General features: G+C 34.9%; 1 protein-coding gene across 1 annotated transcript in view; it reads left to right on the top strand.

The window, feature by feature from the left end:
• Positions 1-18,083, top strand: part of Vwde (von Willebrand factor D and EGF domains) — a 92,327-nt gene that overhangs the window by 21,452 nt on the left and 52,792 nt on the right. The window contains exons 5-13 of the mRNA XM_076853432.2: positions 789-1,036; positions 1,608-1,697; positions 3,494-3,638; positions 7,286-7,503; positions 7,734-7,807; positions 9,297-9,567; positions 14,517-14,725; positions 14,859-15,823; positions 17,317-17,453. Coding sequence (XP_076709547.2) covers positions 789-1,036; positions 1,608-1,697; positions 3,494-3,638; positions 7,286-7,503; positions 7,734-7,807; positions 9,297-9,567; positions 14,517-14,725; positions 14,859-15,823; positions 17,317-17,453 — 2,357 coding nt within the window. The remainder of the gene's footprint in view (positions 1-788; positions 1,037-1,607; positions 1,698-3,493; positions 3,639-7,285; positions 7,504-7,733; positions 7,808-9,296; positions 9,568-14,516; positions 14,726-14,858; positions 15,824-17,316; positions 17,454-18,083) is intronic.

Raw genomic sequence — 18,083 nt, 5'->3', positions numbered from 1 at the left:
TTTTGTGGTTTTCATAAAATTATAATATATATATATATATAAAACAAAAATTATTTGCACATTTCAGAGTAGTTTTAAAACCTATTTTTAGAATTTATTACTCAGAAAAATAAAACAAAATCTATCACTCAAATATTTTTTCTTTTTAAAAAACAAAGCAAAAACCTTTCAGATCCTCCAATTTAATTTTGAAAATACCCAGAATTAAAATATAAATATATACTCTTCATATGAGTTCCTAGAAAAAAATTTCAAATATTAGCCTCAGAAAAATGAAAAGAATAAGACTATTATTTAGCACTTGATATATTTCACTGACGGTACAATCACTCCCCAGTGAACAGCTCTTTCAACCTAAAGCAATGAAGAGTTGCTTTATGAGAGTACATTATAAGAGTAAAAAAGAAAGTCATTTAAGTTTACATTAGTGACTACTTTATAACAAGGAATTATAATATATGAAACCTGAACTATGTTTGTTATATCTCTTAAAAAAGATGATTGACTAAAAGATTGTAAATTACTTTTATTTTCAGGATCCAGACTTTTTGGGAGCAAACATTTAAAATGCAATAATATAAGTTTGATGATTTAAGGTGCCCTGCTGTCAATCAATACTTATGTGATTGTTTATCAATATGAACATGCTGCTTTGTTGACTACTAGAAAATAATCATTTTATTGAATTTATTTCCTTTTTTTAAGATAAATCCTGAAGTTACAGCCTTTTTGTGATTATTTCATTCTTTAGGATGCTCAAGTAGAAATGATGCTTCTTCTCCCAGCAGGTCAGCTGTCGGCCTCATTGCCACCTCCACCTCCAGGAAGGCCAGAGGTTGTGGTGGAGCTGATTGAGTCCAGGCTCTTCTGTAGGTGTGCTTTTGATGTTTCCCCTACAAACAGCTCGGTGGGATTTCTCATAGCTTGGTCTAGGCTTTCTTCTCAAGAAATCAAAGAGGAGCTGAAACAGGAGACCACAGTTCAGGCATTTTCTCTTTTAGAACTTGATGGCATAAATCTCAGACTTGGAGACAGGGTATGTTAACAAAAACTGGCTTTTTTTCTTTTCATTATTGTATTGATTGTTCAAACATGAGATATATATTAGATTATTGTCCCCAGAATAGAAAACACTAAAGTTCTCCTTCTATTTTTCCTTTAGCAATTGTGCCAATTCTAGTGATATCTAGATGACTCAGTAACATACTCTTAGTGACTACATATGAATATCTCTTTTTAGCAACGTGCTAATTATTATCAGTGAGTCTCTGTAACTGTATGTCTTTTCTGGGTTTTAAAATTATATTCTAGTATTTTGGACAACAAAGCTTTAATTTTTCAATGATGTTATATTATGTTTATGTACTTTCAAATACATCTTAAGTGAAAAGGCTACTACATTTTAATTTATATTGAGATTTGAATGAGTAATATTTTATAATGATGAACTTTTTAAAAATTTCAGACAAGTAATTAAATTACTCAGTTCTTTTATCTGCTGCGCACTATCTACCAAGAATTAAATTAAGAATTTAAAGATACTAATTAACACATTTTTTTTCATTTTTTTTTTTTGCTAAATGGTTATTTGTTAACTGTATTTATAGATATTCTGTAGTGCATCCATCTTTTTCTTGGAGAAACCACATATACAAAGTTTAGCCATCGAAAGCCAGGAATTTTTTGCAGGCATTAAGGTATGTAGCAGAAGGAATGAATCTGGAACTAATTCCCCAAGTTGTGATCTTTTCATAAAGGTTTCTGGCTGAATCTGAAAGGTAAGACTCAGTACTCTGTATTTTTGCGAACTAACTCCAACAGTTCTAATGCACAACAAAATTTGAGAATCCCTGTTAATGAACTAAGGTTGATATGTACAGATGCTCTTCAGCTTACAATGGTATTACCTTCCAAGGAACTCATCACAAGTTGAGAAAAATGTTAAGTCAAAAATGCATTTAATACAGCTAACCTGCCTAATGTCATAGCTTAGCAATAGTACATTGTAGGGTATTAGTTGCTTTCCCTCATGATTACATTGGTGACTGGGAGTTGTGACTCACTGCCACTGCAGAGCACAAGCATATTGCTAGGCTGGGAAAAGAACAAAACTCAAAATTCAATGTTTGGTTTCTATCGAATGTGTGTCACTTTTGAACCAAGGTAGTGAAAATATCCTAAGTTGAACTATCATAATTCAAGCTATTGTGGATTTATCTTTAAAGAAATAGCTCTAAATGACTAAAAAAATAAATAAAAATTAAAAAAAGAAATAGCTCTAATGAAAGTTTAGGCTCTATCCCCATAATTCAGTCTGTCATTTAACTAAAAAGTAACATATCAATATTTAGTTATTGTGCATTTTTGAAGTCAGGTACCAGGCCAAGACTGAGAGCTCTAGTCTTTATGGATTGCAGTTATTGAGCTAATTTAACAATGCAGTATATTTAATTATTGCTGGTAGCACTAGGGTCTAATAGGTGAGCAGAGGTGACAGGATATCAGAAGTGGTGGGAGGCATGGAGCAATATCAAGAGGTCCAAGCAAGCAAGAACCATGCATCTGGAGGTCTCCTCACTCACAGAACTAGAATTTGACTTGCAATCACTCCAAGTTTGAAGACAAGTTGGAAAAAGATAGATTGTGAGAACAGTACTCAGGACCAGAATAAATAAACTTTCTAGATAAAGTTCATGTTACACAGCAGGCACCAGGAAAAGAAGACTGAACCACATCATCAGAATAGCCTATCCGTAGTGGGAGGGGAAGGACACAGACTTAGGACACAGGATGCTTGTGATCTGCTTGGTAACACCCAGCAGACAAGGTCAAGGCCCAGTGGTTAGCCTCTAGTACTGTTTCAAATTAGGCTAACAGAATAGTCAATACTAAAGCACATCTCTTTTGAGAGCTAGTCAAATTCCCCAACTCAAACAAACAAACAAAAAAAAATTGACTTGTGAACCGGATTAGGGTGCAATAGTACTCAGTAAGTCTACTTGTAGAAATTCTAACTGTAGAAAGCAGAAACTCATAAATATCCTGAGAATTGAGGTGTTTCAGGTGACACCAATCATTTGATCTACCTATAAAATATAACTAAATTCTGATTAAGATGGTGAGTATAAATCCTAAAAATAACCAAACTTACAATGGAATAAGAGCAAACAAGTTTCAGAAAATGGAATTTTGTTTTTCCTCTATTCTACAGTGCCCATCACAGACAAGCTTAGACGACTTATCCAACCACGGGTTGGAGAATCAAAATGTCGTCTAACCTAGTGGTACAACAGCTCTGTGTATTCCTCTGCATGCTGCTTATGTTTTAATTGGTTTGGTCTAAATTGATTTTATTTAGTTAAAAAAAATTCCAGTGCTTAAGTTATTACCAGCTCATTTAGCAAAAGAAAAGCTGTTAAGAAAATGTGTTTTTAAAATTATATTTTAAAACAAATTCTATTTTAACCTAACATTCTATATATTGCTATACCAGCTACAACCTGAATTGAGTACTATATCAGAAGATGGGAAAGAATTCCAGCTGAGGATAGAGAGTACAATTCCTATTGTTTGTTCTGAATTTAGTGAGTTTGATCAAGAATGCAAAATCTCATTAAAGTTGAAAACTGTTGATCAAGGTAATATACTAAATTCATTTGATTTTGTTATTAGATTTCAAATGGTAACTGATGCTTTTTCTCCTCTAGGAAAAGTCCCTGGAATATACTCATCTACTAAATTATACTGCATGTTTACATCAAATTATAGCTGAATCATATTAATAATGCTGGATCAAATTGATTATTGCCAAAGCAAATCCTGTTTATTCTTCTTGGGATCAAAGAATACGTTTAAAATAATAGTGAACAATCTCCTCTTTGTAGTCATATTCCTGCACCCTTTCTTCTTTTTCATCCTTCTCCTTCTAATTTTCATTCTGCTTCTCATTCTCTTACTTGTTCCTTTCTTTTCTTTATTTTCAGAGATTGAAGGACAAACTGTTCTTTTAAGATTTTCCAAATCATCCTCAATGAGGGAGGTGTGATAAGTTATACTAAAAGTTCAGGTTATGAAACACGGATCTCATAACACACGCTTCACACTTCTTAATGTAAGATAAGTTTGTGGATCTTTAAATTCTTCCATCTAAATTGCTAATTCTGCAAATGTCATATTGCAAGTTCGCATGTACTTCACTGTGACAATATAAAGAGAATGGAAATCAAGTCATAGTGTTGACAAGATGGAATATCAGAGGAGAAACCATGAAGAGCAGTGGTTGGGTTGACTGAGTTCTCTTCCCCCTTAAATCTCTGATCAAATCAAGTAAGAGATATATAGATCTAACCTGTAAGAGAGATTACAGTTCTGTTACATACCACATGCTGTTTTAGCCAGCTTTTCACTGCTATAACTGAAAGACTGACAAGAACAATTTTAAAGGAGGAAAAGTTTTGGGGGGACTCATGTTTTCAGGGGTCTCACTTCCTAGGCGACTGGCCACATTGTTCTGGACCCAAGATGGGCAGAACATCATGGAAGAAGGGCATGGCAAAGGAAAGCAGGTCAGGACCTGGCCACCAAGAATAGAAAGAAGGGAACTTCCTCTCACCTAGGACAAATGTCTATCTCAGAAGCATGTTCCAATGACTCTCCTCCTTCATCCACACCTTACCTGCCTGCAATGACCACCCAATTGACTTTTCTCAGGATATTAATGCACTAATTAGGTTGGAACTAGCATAACATAATTATTGCACCTCTAAATTCTTTTTATACCAGGGATTGAACCCAGGAGTGCTCAAATACTGAGCTACATCTCCAACTCTTTTTTTCATTTTATATTTTGAGACAGGGTCTCTCAAGGTTGCTTAGGGTCTCACCAAGATGCTGAGGCTGGCTTTGAACTTGAAATCCTCCTGCCTCAGCTTCCTGAGCAGCTGGGATTACAGGCATGTACCACCTTGCCTGGCTTCTACCTCTAAACTTCCTTATACTGTCACACATGAGTTTTTGGGAGACAACTAATATCTAAACCATAATACATACCCTTTATAGTACAAAAGTACAATACATACTTTTATAGGTCTTAATGTCCATGTTCAAAAGGATAAAAAGGCCACACAGTATAATGGAGTCAGAGACAATCTCATGAGAATGGTGCATCCAAGAAAAAATAAGGGTAAGGAGATAGAGAAATTAAGAGATGTCTTCCTAAGATATTTGACAGTTAAAAAGGCTTGATTAATGCCCAGCTACTAACGCAGATTTAAGAAGTACCATGAGCAACATTATATTTTAATACAGCCTAAAAATATGGAATAATGACCTTTTGCTCAGACATTAAGACATAGTTCTACTTCAACCTACCTTTTGAATACATAATAGGAAAATGTTACTACAATTTATGGTCAAAATAGAAAGGATACAATGCTATTGTTGTTTTTCAAAATTGTACTGGGCAAAGATTTCCTTCACTTATAACAATACCTTAAAATATATTTGCATGCTCTCAAATCTTTCAATGATGCAGGCATTGCCAGTGTAAGGATAGCCTTAAATATACTTCCTACATGTTAGAAGTTTTGTGTTCTTATTCTTTGTTAGTTAAAAATTCTCCCTGCCCCTCTTCTCTTTGTCTCTTTTTTCTGTCTTTTTGGTCTTTCTCCTAGTGGAAAATTTCTGGATTTCATTTTGGATATTTCTCTTCTTAGGTATTTAAGTGTATTTCTATTAAATCTTTACTTTCATAGGGAATATGTTGGTGTCTTAGTGAATTTCTACATAGACAGTCTTGCTTTTTATCAGGCTTAAGAGAAGGATGTTCATCCCTCTCATATCATAAACTAGGCAGGTGAGATCATTGGCAGTGACCACCATTGGTCATTGTATTCAAGTCCCAAATACCCCATATTCACCTTAGGAAGCTAGTTAAGAGTTGGGTATTTCCATTGTTTTTTTTATGTGTATGAAAAAAGTTTATATTTCTAGGAAAATCACATAAAAGAAATTTTTCCTGAATTTTGACTCCAATGCAGTGTACCTGTACCTAACCATTATAATTCCATTCCTGAATAATTTGTGTGGGAGAAAAGATAAGAGTTTTTAAGTTCTTTCTTCCTCCTTCATTCCTAGAAGGACTTTATAATCATTAATTGTATATAAAAAATACTACCTTTTTGCCAGTTTTGAGGGGGAAATCCGTTTTTTTGTGGGTTTTTTTTGTTTTGTTTTTAGTCTAGTTATACAATTTTTTTTTCATTCTTGGCTACCATTTCCTTTTTAAATTCGTTTCTTGGGCTAAAGTTGTAGTTCAGTGTTAGAGTGCTTGTCTAGCACATGTGAAGCACTGGGCTCAATCTTCAGCACCACATAAAAATAAATAAATAAAAGTATAAAAAAATCTTTCTGCATTCTTTGTTACCTAGGTGAGGGAGTTTGTGAATGTATTGGCATATTTGAGAGGTGAAGGGAGATAGTTTACTACAGGTCATTTGTGTTGACTACTATTTCTTAAGATGATGAACCCTATATAAATAATTAAATCCATTACTATAATTTCCAGTGTATGGGACATGGAGAAATGCCCTAAAATTTATTATAGAACAATCTGGACATTGGACGCACTTGTTAGGTAGAAAAAGAATCAAATTATGTGTCTTGGTACTAGAATTATGACTTTTTTTAAAGAAAGACAACTTTTGCTTATTGCTTTTTTACATCTTGTCAGACAGTTTTTAGCACATAATAATTTCACATGTACAGTGTACATTGTACATACACATATACTTGAAGTATACATACATGTACTTCAAAATATGTAAATAAAATATATTGATCAAATCAAAATTATTAATATCTTCATCTCTATCATTACTTGGTTATTTATTGCTTTTAAATTTTATGTGGGAGCATATGGATTGGTAACTTGGTTGAAAATAAATAGTAATGTATATGTATGTACATATATATGTATATTTTCAAGTTTATCAATTATCAGTAAAAATCAGGTAGATTCAATAACTTTTTTTTTCTTATTCTAACTAGGATCCAAGTCTTGTGGTTTTACATGATATGGAGATTCATTGTGGTATATTCATAGATGAACATAGGAAAGTTGTGTCAGATTCATTCCACTGTCTTTCCAATTTGTTTTAATTTAGACAAAAATTTCAAAAATAATTTTTTAAGAAAGAGAAAATGCTTTAAGAGTAATCATTCTATTTAATGTTTCATATGTATATACTGTTGGGAATTTTTTCAACTTTTTTTTATTATTAAATAGGTAAAGAACACCTTGGCTTAAACTTGGCACTGTCTTCCTGCAATGTGGACCTCCACCAGACAACATTCTGTGCCAACGGCACCTGTAGCCAAGCTTCCCTGTATTACACCGCTGTCTCAGATTTTTCCCAAGATGGAGATAGAGTTACGGACATTGTTGTAGAACCTATAGTGAATAAGGATTTCCTGTGGAACAGCTATATTCCAGACAGCATCCAGGTTGACAAATTAAAAATAATCTTTATAATTTAAACTTAAAATGATATATGTATTTTATCACCGTATCTTGTAAATTTTAATTTTAAAATTATTTGATAATTTTGAGTTTTAAATTATTCCATTTTCAATATGTAAGACAAGAGATTAATGAAAAATCCATTGCAGTTGTGATGAGTTATTGTCACTAAATAACAATGATAATATTTATCAAAAATATCTTTGTCTTTAAGATCAGAGTCAAGGATGTACCAACAGCTTACTGCTATTCATTTACTGATCCACATATAATTACCTTTGATGGCAGGTAATTTCCTAAGAGTCCTTTCTTTTAATGGTTGTTGTTTGTTTTGGTTTCACTATTGTTTTGTTTTAAGCAGCATTCTGTTTGATCATTTCTTAGTCCTAGTCACTGGAAAATTAGAAAAGAAAGTCATGTTTTGCCATCACTGATTTGTTTGAAGATACTAGTTTATTGGTATAGAATTTTTTCTTAAGTCTAGTGTGTATGTATATATGGTTATATTTGTTAGCCTGAATTTGAAGAAATGAAGTTTATGACAAATGCAAGTTATCATTTTTGTTTGCTACCTATTTGTTTTTAATAATTTCATTATTTGCATCAGAAATGTTTACTGTGATATTTATTGTGATATACTGTTTTGTATTTAAATGCAATGAAATACTCTTTAAGTTTTAGGAAAATAACTAACACACTAGAATCAGCTTTAATTTGTAAAGAGAATACTCACGGAAAAAACAATTACAACTTCATAAAAGCCTGAATATTTAACTCTAGAACTGAAGTAAACTGAGCAAGATGACAAAAAAAAATCTAAGTCATACTGCTATTAATATCGGCATAGAAAAATTTAAACTCAGCGATACTATTCTGAGGGATTAGTGATACCATAGCCTTAAGGAAAATGATACTGTATTGTTGATTCAAAATTCTTGTCATGGTGCATGGCAATTTTTTCTTTTAATTTTTAAAAATTGTAATATGATCATTTCCAGCAAAGTCATTCAATATGAAGAATAGACATAGAATCCCTCAGTAAAAATGCCACTCCACATATCTGAGCAAGAATTGAGAAATTGTTGGAACTTATCTCTCATGCAAAATTTTCTTCTATGGTTATAATTGAAATCTTTAGAATTTTGGTGGAAAAAAAAACTCAAGAAATGGTGATGTATTTAATCTGACTTAATTTAACAAGATTAATTGTGCAGCAGCTTGGTGACATGCTATGTCCTAAGTGCTGGGGGGTGTGACAATGAACAGAGTTTATTATTCCCTCATAGAGCCAACCTCTGAATAGAGGAAAAGAGATATTAACACAATCAGTAAATAAAATATGTAGTGTGTCTGAGGAAGAGACATACCATAAAGAAAACTAAATCAGGTGGAAAGGGAAGGCTGGAAATAGAGTTAGTAATTTATATTAAAATAGACTGGTTATGGAAAGCCATTTTGACGGTAATGTGAATAAATACTTGAAGACTAGAGAGACAGCAAGTCCATGCCACTGGGAAGGCCTCCTTCCTCTAGGAGCAAAGCCTCTCTGGGGTGATGAAAGGGAAGAAAAGAGTAGTGAGAGAGATGCAGGTGTTTCATTCAGTGCATACAAACAAATGCTCATGACCCCAAAAGATTATGGGAATCTTGATTTCTCATTCTAACATCAAAATATACGGAAAGCCTATAAATAAATGTAATACATAGTTAGTTTATAACATACTATTGTGATGTTTTATAACCAACTCTTAATGCAGTTCATTTTTGTTAATGATAGGGTATATGATAATTTCAAGACTGGAACATTTGTGCTTTATAAGAGTACAACACGTGATTTTGAAGTCCATGTGCGTCAATGGGACTGCGGAAGCCTTCACTACCCTGTGTCATGTAACTGTGGGTTTGTGGCCAAAGAAGGAAGAGATATCGTTACTTTTGATATGTGTAATGGTCAACTACATGAATTACGACCATATTTATTTGTAAAGAGCCAAGATGCATCCAGCAATATCAAGATAAGTGAATCTTATTTAGGACGAAAAGTCACAGTATGTATGATTTTATACTATTAAAAATAGTTTCCCTTTTTCTCATTTTGAATAAATTATACATCTCTGTTAAATTAGGAGCTATCATATTTTTGTATGTGGTGCTGAGGATTGAACCCAGTGCCTCACACATGTGAGGTGAGTACTCGGCCACTGAGCTACAACCCCATCCCAGGAGCTATCATTTTTAAATATTGGTTTGCTATCAAGAAGATAGCATTTGGATTAATTATGATCTCAGAATGAATGTTTTTGCACCTACCACACACAAGTAAAGATACTTAAAAACACTGTCAAACTTAAATTGACTTATTTAACATTTCAGTATCACAATTTTTGCTTTATTCATAGAAACTATTTTTATAGTATCCATTAAATGGCATATTAGATGACAGACATAATTAAAAATAAATAATTAGTAGTTAACCAATTTTTCAAGTGAATTGAACATGTTACTGCTTTAGGAATGGGCTAGTAGATAAGTGGAAAAGAATAGAAATCAGAAAATATTCTCAATATTATATATATTCACTAACACTTTTAAAAGATAATATTTCATGCTTGTGAGCTAACAATTTGTATCTTAAAGTCGTGTTCATTTTCCTTTCATATTTCAATAAAATAAATTCCAGGTAAGTATAATTCAAATTTAAATAAAAGTGTTTGTAAATATGTTCTTATGATATTTGTTGAAGTGAACAATAACTTTTAAGATAACATTATATATTTTATTCCATCATCAAAAACCAAAATGCAAATAAAGAATTTGGGAAAATATTTGCTATATATAATCAGTTATATAAAAAAATATATCTCTAAGGTATACTCACCATTCTACTGAGCAAATATTACAAAATTATAATTCAAAAAGAACATTAACATGTCCAAAAGTACAAGTAACCAACAAAGATATAACAATGTTAAGAACATTAGTCATCAAATAAATAAATGCTGATCAAACATCTCTCAAAAAATATTGTCAAGAGTAGTGATGGTAGAAAAAATCTTTCTGGAGGATATATATATATATATATATATATATATATATATATATATACACAGTCTGAACTTCTTTGTGTAGTTATTTTACAAATATTTTGCTTCTGGAAATTGATTGTAATAAAATAATCAAGGATGCACATAACCCCAATGCTATTCCTTGTATCTCCTCTGCTAAGAGGGAAACCATACAATTAATCGGTGATCAATGAGAGGGTTCAGGAATATGAATTCTGTGACATTCAGTCTTGACACTCTGGCACCACTGCTGGAACCCCAACTCCTACAGCCTGGGGGTGTATGGAAAGACGCAATGAACCTAAGCAGGGTGCAGCAGCAGAAGCAGAGGGTGGCCACTTTCTAGACCTCATGGATGATGTGAAGCATGAGGGCGACCAGAACCACAAGGCTGGTGTGAACTAGGAAGACAGTGGGAACCATGATGGTCATGTGAACCATGAGGGCAAAGGTGGCCACTGGGAGCCCGGGTGGTGGCAGCTGGAGGAGCTGGTGGTTCCACAGCCCCTGTGCATGGAACCACAAATCCAGTTTGTCACTTTACACTGTTGCAGCTGCAGGGACTGGAAAGCTGTTTCCAAGAAACTCCACATCTGATGTCTCACAAAAGCTGTATTTGCTATTGTACAAAGGTTTGCTCCTGATTCTATCAAAACCATTAGTCTCCCTGGAAATATTTGGACCTGACAGGTTTTGAATACAGTTCCGCAAAACTTCCTGTGCTTCCAAGCCTCCAGTAAGCTTCTCCAGTATGACATCTTGCATCTTTCTATGCTAACAACTCATGCATGAGCAGATGTATGAGCAGGAGCACAGGGAGCCGCAGCTTCAGCTGCAGGCAGGGGATCACCTGCAGCAGAGAGTGCCTGCTAGCTAGTGACCATTAACATCATCCCTCTGCCACTCAGGTGCCCATGCAAGTCCTTAACCTCTGAGTTCCTGTCTAGTGGACTTCCATTGAATCTGAAGGATTCCTCTCACACAGGACACATCTCATGGTGACTTACTCCCTTGGCTTTTTATTTATTTGGTATGGTGGTTTGAGTGTATGTATCCCTCCAAAATTCCTGTTGAAATTTGGACTTCATTGCAACAGTACTGAGAGGACCAGGAAGCTCCAACCTCATGGATGGGATGTGTACCTTTAGATAAGAAGACTTGTCTGTATGCACAAAACCCTAGAACAACACCCACACAGAAGTCCATTTATTTAGCATGATGTGCTGGTGTACATCTGCAGTCTTAGCTACTCAGGATACTGAAACAGGAGGATCACATGTTTAAGGCCAACCTGAGCAATTTAACTTATCTCTGTCTCAAAGTAAAAGGGGCTGGGGATACAGCTCAGTGGTAAGAGAGGCTCTAGGTTCAATCATCAGTGCCACAACAACAACAAACGGCTTGGAATAGTCAACCTTTTGTCCCTTCCACCATGTGAAGACACAGCAAAAATGTACACCTACAAAGGAGAAAGTCAGCTCTCTCCACACACTGAATCTCGTGACACCTTGACCTTGAGCTTGCCAGCCTCCAGAAATTCAAGAAATCAATTTCTGTTGTTAATAAATTACTCAGCTTAAAGTATTTTGTTATAGCAGCATGAAGGGACCTAGGCATCTTGGAATGCCTTATTTCTTCTTCTGTGGGAAGGATACGTATGCTGGCCATAGGACTCTTGATTGATAGGTTTTGTCCTTTATCACTTGAGAATATATCAACCCACTACTTCTGAGTTCCTAGATTTCTAGTGAGAAAAAAAGGGCTTCTGTCGTGAGTGGCACACGTAGGGCAACTCGATTTCTAGTGAGAAGTCTCGTAAGGACCTTATAGGGAAATTATGATGAAATCCCCCTACCTCTGAGCCCCATAAGTTTAATAAAGTCCCTGTAGTGTCTTAGGGAACAGAGCATTCTGTCATAGTATCACAACCCGAGTAAAGTCCTACCATCCTTTTAATATCAGTCATTCAGAGTTGAAAGAGGAATTGAATACATTAATTGTGAATATGAGAAGGTTCTGAAGAACCAAAAATCATTACAGATTTTTAGATTCCAACTGAAAAAGCCATTGAACCCCCCTCCATATTTTAATTTCTAAACAAAAAAAATATCATTCTCCATAACCTGATATTATGCTGTAGATATAAGGTATCCTCCAAAAGCTTATGTGTGAGAAAATGCAGAAATATTCAGGGGTTAAATGATTATATTATCAGAGCTGTTACCTAATTCGTGGATTAATCCATTTGATAGATTAATCATTTGAAAGGACTACTGTACTTGATAGCTATAGGCAAGTAGGGTGTGGCTGGAGGAAGTAGGTCATTGGGGGCTTCCCTTGGGGTTTAGTATTTTTGTCCTTGGCACCTTGCTCTCTCTCCTTCCCAGCTGCCATGCCCTGAGCAGTCCCATGGTGGGACTGCAGCCTGTACCAAAGACAACCTTCAGGACAGACCAAAAGCAGGTGACTAGGTGGATTTCCGCTTGTATCCTATGAATATGCTGTTGCATGCCATGTTGCTGTTGGCTGTCCCAAAAAACACACCCTGAATTCAGGAACAAAGTGGCTCCAATGAAAGTGGACAGTTGAGTCAGACAAAAAACAAAAGGGACGGATCCCACAGGCTCTCACTTATGTGGAACAGCTGCAGGAGGGAGATGTGCAGACTGCTTCAGGCTTGTCCATACCATTCCAGTCACAGGAGCATCTGGAGATGGAGGGGACCCCTCTGCCTCCACCTGTTCCCCCTCTCCTGTTCTTTTCTCTTCTTTCTCCCATGTTTCTGCAGAAGTAGGAATGGTTCTTCATAAATTTGTTTCTTACAACTCTTAAACTAAAATTAATGCTCCTAGAAAAAAAAAAGTGTTTAACTGAAACTCTACAATGATGTACACATCGAATACATTGTAGTCATGAAAATGATAGAGTAGGCTCTGCTTACAGACAGGCAAAGACATTCATGAAATATAGAAAAGACTTTTGAAGAATTTGCACCAAGATCTTAGCATTAGCCGTTAACATCATCCCTCTGCTACTCAGGTAGAAATATAAATTTTGTTTGTGTTTGAAATCATTTTGTGTAATGAATGCATACTAGTTTTGTAAAAAGAAAAGTCATTTTAGATTTAAAAAAAGGGGAACAAGGATCAGCGAAGCAAACACTGATGTTATACCTTTGTTGACTCTTAGAAGAGATAGTTTTACCTCATGTACATCCAAGTGACTGGTCTGGGACAGGTGCTATTCCTGTAACAGAGAGAGGTGCTCATAGTTAGATGACACAGGCTATTAGTCATTCAATAAATACATCTTGTTCTGATTGCCAACTCCCCAGGCAACCTTTGGTTTTAATGTGGTTTCTATTTGCCAGCTTGTGGCAAGAGAATGCTGATTGGCCACAGGAATATCCACTCCTTCAGAATTATATTAATCTGTGTAAATTAATTATTTATGAGTCTAAGTCCATATTAAATAACTATTATCAGAAGCATAACTTTGTTGACCAAAGTCATAGCTCAATGGTAGAACAGTTGCAAGTCCCTGGTTTCAATCCCCAGCATCAAAAAAAAAAAAAATAGGAAAAAAATAAGTAAATAAACATTACTAGGTAAATGTTGTCTTTAAGATTTATAACTGTTTTAATTATATATCATATTTTGGTTTAAATTGTTTAAGGAAAGAAGTCACAAATAATATTTATCAATAAAAATCAATAGGTGTTCAAATTCCAAATCAGAAAAAAATGCAAAAATTTATTATTTTAAAATAAAGCAATAAAAAGAAGTTGTCCCCTGGGGGAAAAAAAATCAGTATTTTATTCTGTTTATATGGGAGAAGTGCCTGAGTTTGCTTCTTATTTCTTAAATAACACTTTTTTTCTTAATCTGTATTGAATATGGCTTTCACATCTTCTGTTTATATGTTGGTTTCAGATTTCATTTTCTTCTGGAGCATTTATTCGTGCTGACTTGAGTGAATGGGGCATGAGTTTAACCATTAGGGCATCTAGTTCAGATTACAAAAGCACTTTAGGACTCTGTGGAATCTTTGATGAGAACCCAGAAAATGATTTTCATGATAAAAATGGGATCAAAATTGATCAACATTTTAATAATTGTGCTACTTTTATTAATGAATGGAGGTAAGAAACTAATTTTCATTTGTGAGTGTTTTAATATTAGACTTAATGTGAAGAGTCTCTGACTTTGGCAACACATTCCTGGGAAAAATGTTCTGGTTCAAATAACTTTCTTTTTCTGTTTTCAATCTGGAAGGATTTTACCCGGGAGAAGCATGTTTGACAAGATGCCAATTTCTCAGACTTTGCCTGCAAAACTATCCTATTGTAGCTGCTCACTGGATACCTCCTCAAAGTACCTGTTTTCTAATCATCTAGATGGTTTTCCTGAAACAGAAATTGCTTCAGGTTGCAAAGACCTCAAACATGTCAGATTCTCTTCTTTGATACCAGAACTAGATGTCACCTCTGAATATATTAATTCAGAAGCTCTGGTTGGGAGGATAAACAAGCATACGTCTAGAGAAGAAAATAATTTGAATTTCTTACTGCAAGGAAAGAAGTACATAGACCTAACCAAACGGGACATACATTTACAATATCCTGGGAATGAAAAACAAGATGCACCAAAATATTCAGACAACGAGAAACATAAGCAGGACCAGGGTCGCCACAGCCAAAAAATGAGGTGGAATCCACAAAACAGATGGAAACGGCAACATTTCAATGAGTTTCCTCCTCTGTTTGCTTTCCAAAGTCTCAGCCAGACCAACCTGGAACAGTTTACTTATTTTTTCCCTGAGGACCACACTGAGGATATCCACCAAGAGTTTGTCCCCCAGTGGCCCACACCCTCTGGCTTTACCCAGGACAGCAGCTTGAAACTCTGTCAGCGCACTCTAGCCAACTCCAGCATAGGCAGGCTCTGTTTTGACTTCCTTGGTAAAAGACTAGACCATGTTGTAAATATGTGTGTTAAGGATATTCTGTTAAAAGATGATGTTAGCTGGGCAGAAGCAGGTGTGGCCCTTCTAGAAAATGAATGTGAAAAGAGGATTTTGGAAGAAGGGAAATATAATGCAGAAGAATATGGCAAGTCAATCGAAGACATTCTCTTGGTATTAAAATGTCCCAATTTATGCAATGGCAACGGGCAGTGTATGGATTGGGGGTGTGCATGTCTCCCAGGCTTCAGCTCCTATGATTGCAGTGATTGGTATGGTAAGTAAACGCTCTTAAATGTTAATATTGTACAGGAAATTTGATTATGAAAATATATTTGTTCTTTTTTGACTTAATTATCTTAGGGCTTATGAAGATCTTATAGTAATAAAAGACACAAATTAAAATGATTAATACGTTAATGATTTCCCCAAAGTGTTTCATCTCATTCAGAGAAAAGTTGAAGTTGTTGTAATTACCTGTAAGGCACACCGTGATCTGGCACACAAAGTCCTTCCAGACTCATCTCCTGCAACTGTCATCTTCTCATCATCCCACTACAGCTACTTTAGTCTCTGCTGTTTTTGAAGATGCCAGTTTACCCTGTCTCCTGGCCTTTGCATGCAACTAAATGGTTCTTCTACCTGTTTAGAATAATTGTTTTCCTAGGACTCAAATTTAACATATTTTAAGGACTGTGTTTATATTATCTTGCTAATCATGCTAGTTTGTTATATAGTGTACTCTGTTCTGTCTCAAAATGTTAGAGAAAGTAATTTTTTAAAATGTTGACATGGTTCATTTAACCAGTAAAACAGTAATTCTTGATTTCCCTCCCACAACCACCATCCTTCCCTTTTCCATTTACAGTCTCTTCTATCTCAGTAAATGCAAAAACTTCACTCTGATGGCCCAAGTTAAAAACTTGCAGGTATTGACTTTTCTGTTTCTCTAATGCCTCAAATTTAGCTCCGTAGCAGCAAGTCTAGTTCTAGCTTCAAAGCATTTCATTTCTTTCCTTGCTACAGCCTTGGTCCAAACCACCACTGTCTCTCACCTGGATCATCATAGATTCTCTCAAAGCTTATTTTCTATGCAGCAGAAGCCAAAGTGACCCCTTTGAAATGTAAGTCAGATCACATTGCTTCTCTGCTTAAATCCTTCAAATGGCTTGCCCTATTTTTCAGAATAAAATCCACAACTCTTTACATGGACCTCAGATAATCTGAGGCTCCCCTCACTCTCAGTTCATCAACCGCTCTTCCCCAAGTTCACTGCTCTTCTGCCACATTGGCTGCTTTGCTGTTCTTACAGACTGCTCCTACCTCAGGGCCTCTGTACTTACTGCTCTCTTATTGGAGCATTCTTCCACCACACAGCTTCACGACTAACCTTTTTCATCTCTCTATTCAAGTGTCATATTATCAGAAAATCCATCCATGGTCATTCAGAATAAAGAATAAAGTATTTTTCACAAAACCTCATAATCAAATCTTAAAACATTAATGACAGCACTGGTAGCAAGTATAATGACATTGTTGACATTGTTGTAGGTTTGATGGTAGGTAGCATCACATTTAATACCAGAATGCTCTTAACATTTAATGGTTTAATTAATGTAAATAGTATTTGGGGTGTACTTTGAAGTATTATTTTACATATGCTTTTTATTTAGGCTTTGAGGCATAATTATATAGTTTTTTTTCCGGAATTAAAAAAACAAAACAAAACAAAAAAAAACATGTTCAATTTGTTATAATTTTTCTCCAAAGACAAAGTTCCTGAAATCACAGAGCTTGAGAATGCTGGATTCTGTGATGTTCAAAAGCATAATTGTACAATGGTGAGAGTTTTTGGCCAAGGCTTCAAAGAATCACCTTCCATTAACTGTGAAGTTACTAAACTGCAGGTATGTTAATTACAGACTTTCTGAGAAATTATGGAAAATAATTTATAAGTTATTCAGATTAAATCTGTATTGAATTAATGAATTCAATCGGCCACATAATCCCAAAGGGTGTTAGGTCCCCAGAGAGTGAAGGAAGATGATTTAAGTTGCTTAACCTTGAAAACTTTCACATTTGTAAGCTTTTTTGAAGTATTTTACATTATTTTTACTGGGGTATTGGCCACTGTTTTCATTCATAATAAAAAAAAAAAAGTAAAAGACTATCAAGCTTGAAATACTGAGGCATCTTTATATTTTAAATTGCAAAACCATAAATAGTGGAGATGGATTTTAGCCAAGACATTCTGCATGAACTGTCAAATCCAGGGACATGAATGTTTCCCTTCTACAAAACAAAAAACAAGGGCTAATTGTGCTCATCCTTTGTATTCGTTTACTATGGATTTCAGACTGGAAAGTACCACCCTCCCTCACATTAGCATGTTTCTTCCTTGAAATTAGCATTTTTCTTTCTTACATGACATGATCCCAGTTTGAACATTAGCATAGCAAATGTTGATGATTTTTGATAATTGCTTATATGACCTTCCTTTTCTTTATTCAAGTAGAAGTTTTATTTTGTGGACAGCT

Source organism: Callospermophilus lateralis, chromosome 1, assembly GCF_048772815.1.
Source record: "Callospermophilus lateralis isolate mCalLat2 chromosome 1, mCalLat2.hap1, whole genome shotgun sequence".
Taxonomy (NCBI): Eukaryota; Metazoa; Chordata; class Mammalia; order Rodentia; family Sciuridae; genus Callospermophilus; species Callospermophilus lateralis.
This window is presented reverse-complemented; position numbering and strand designations above follow the sequence as displayed.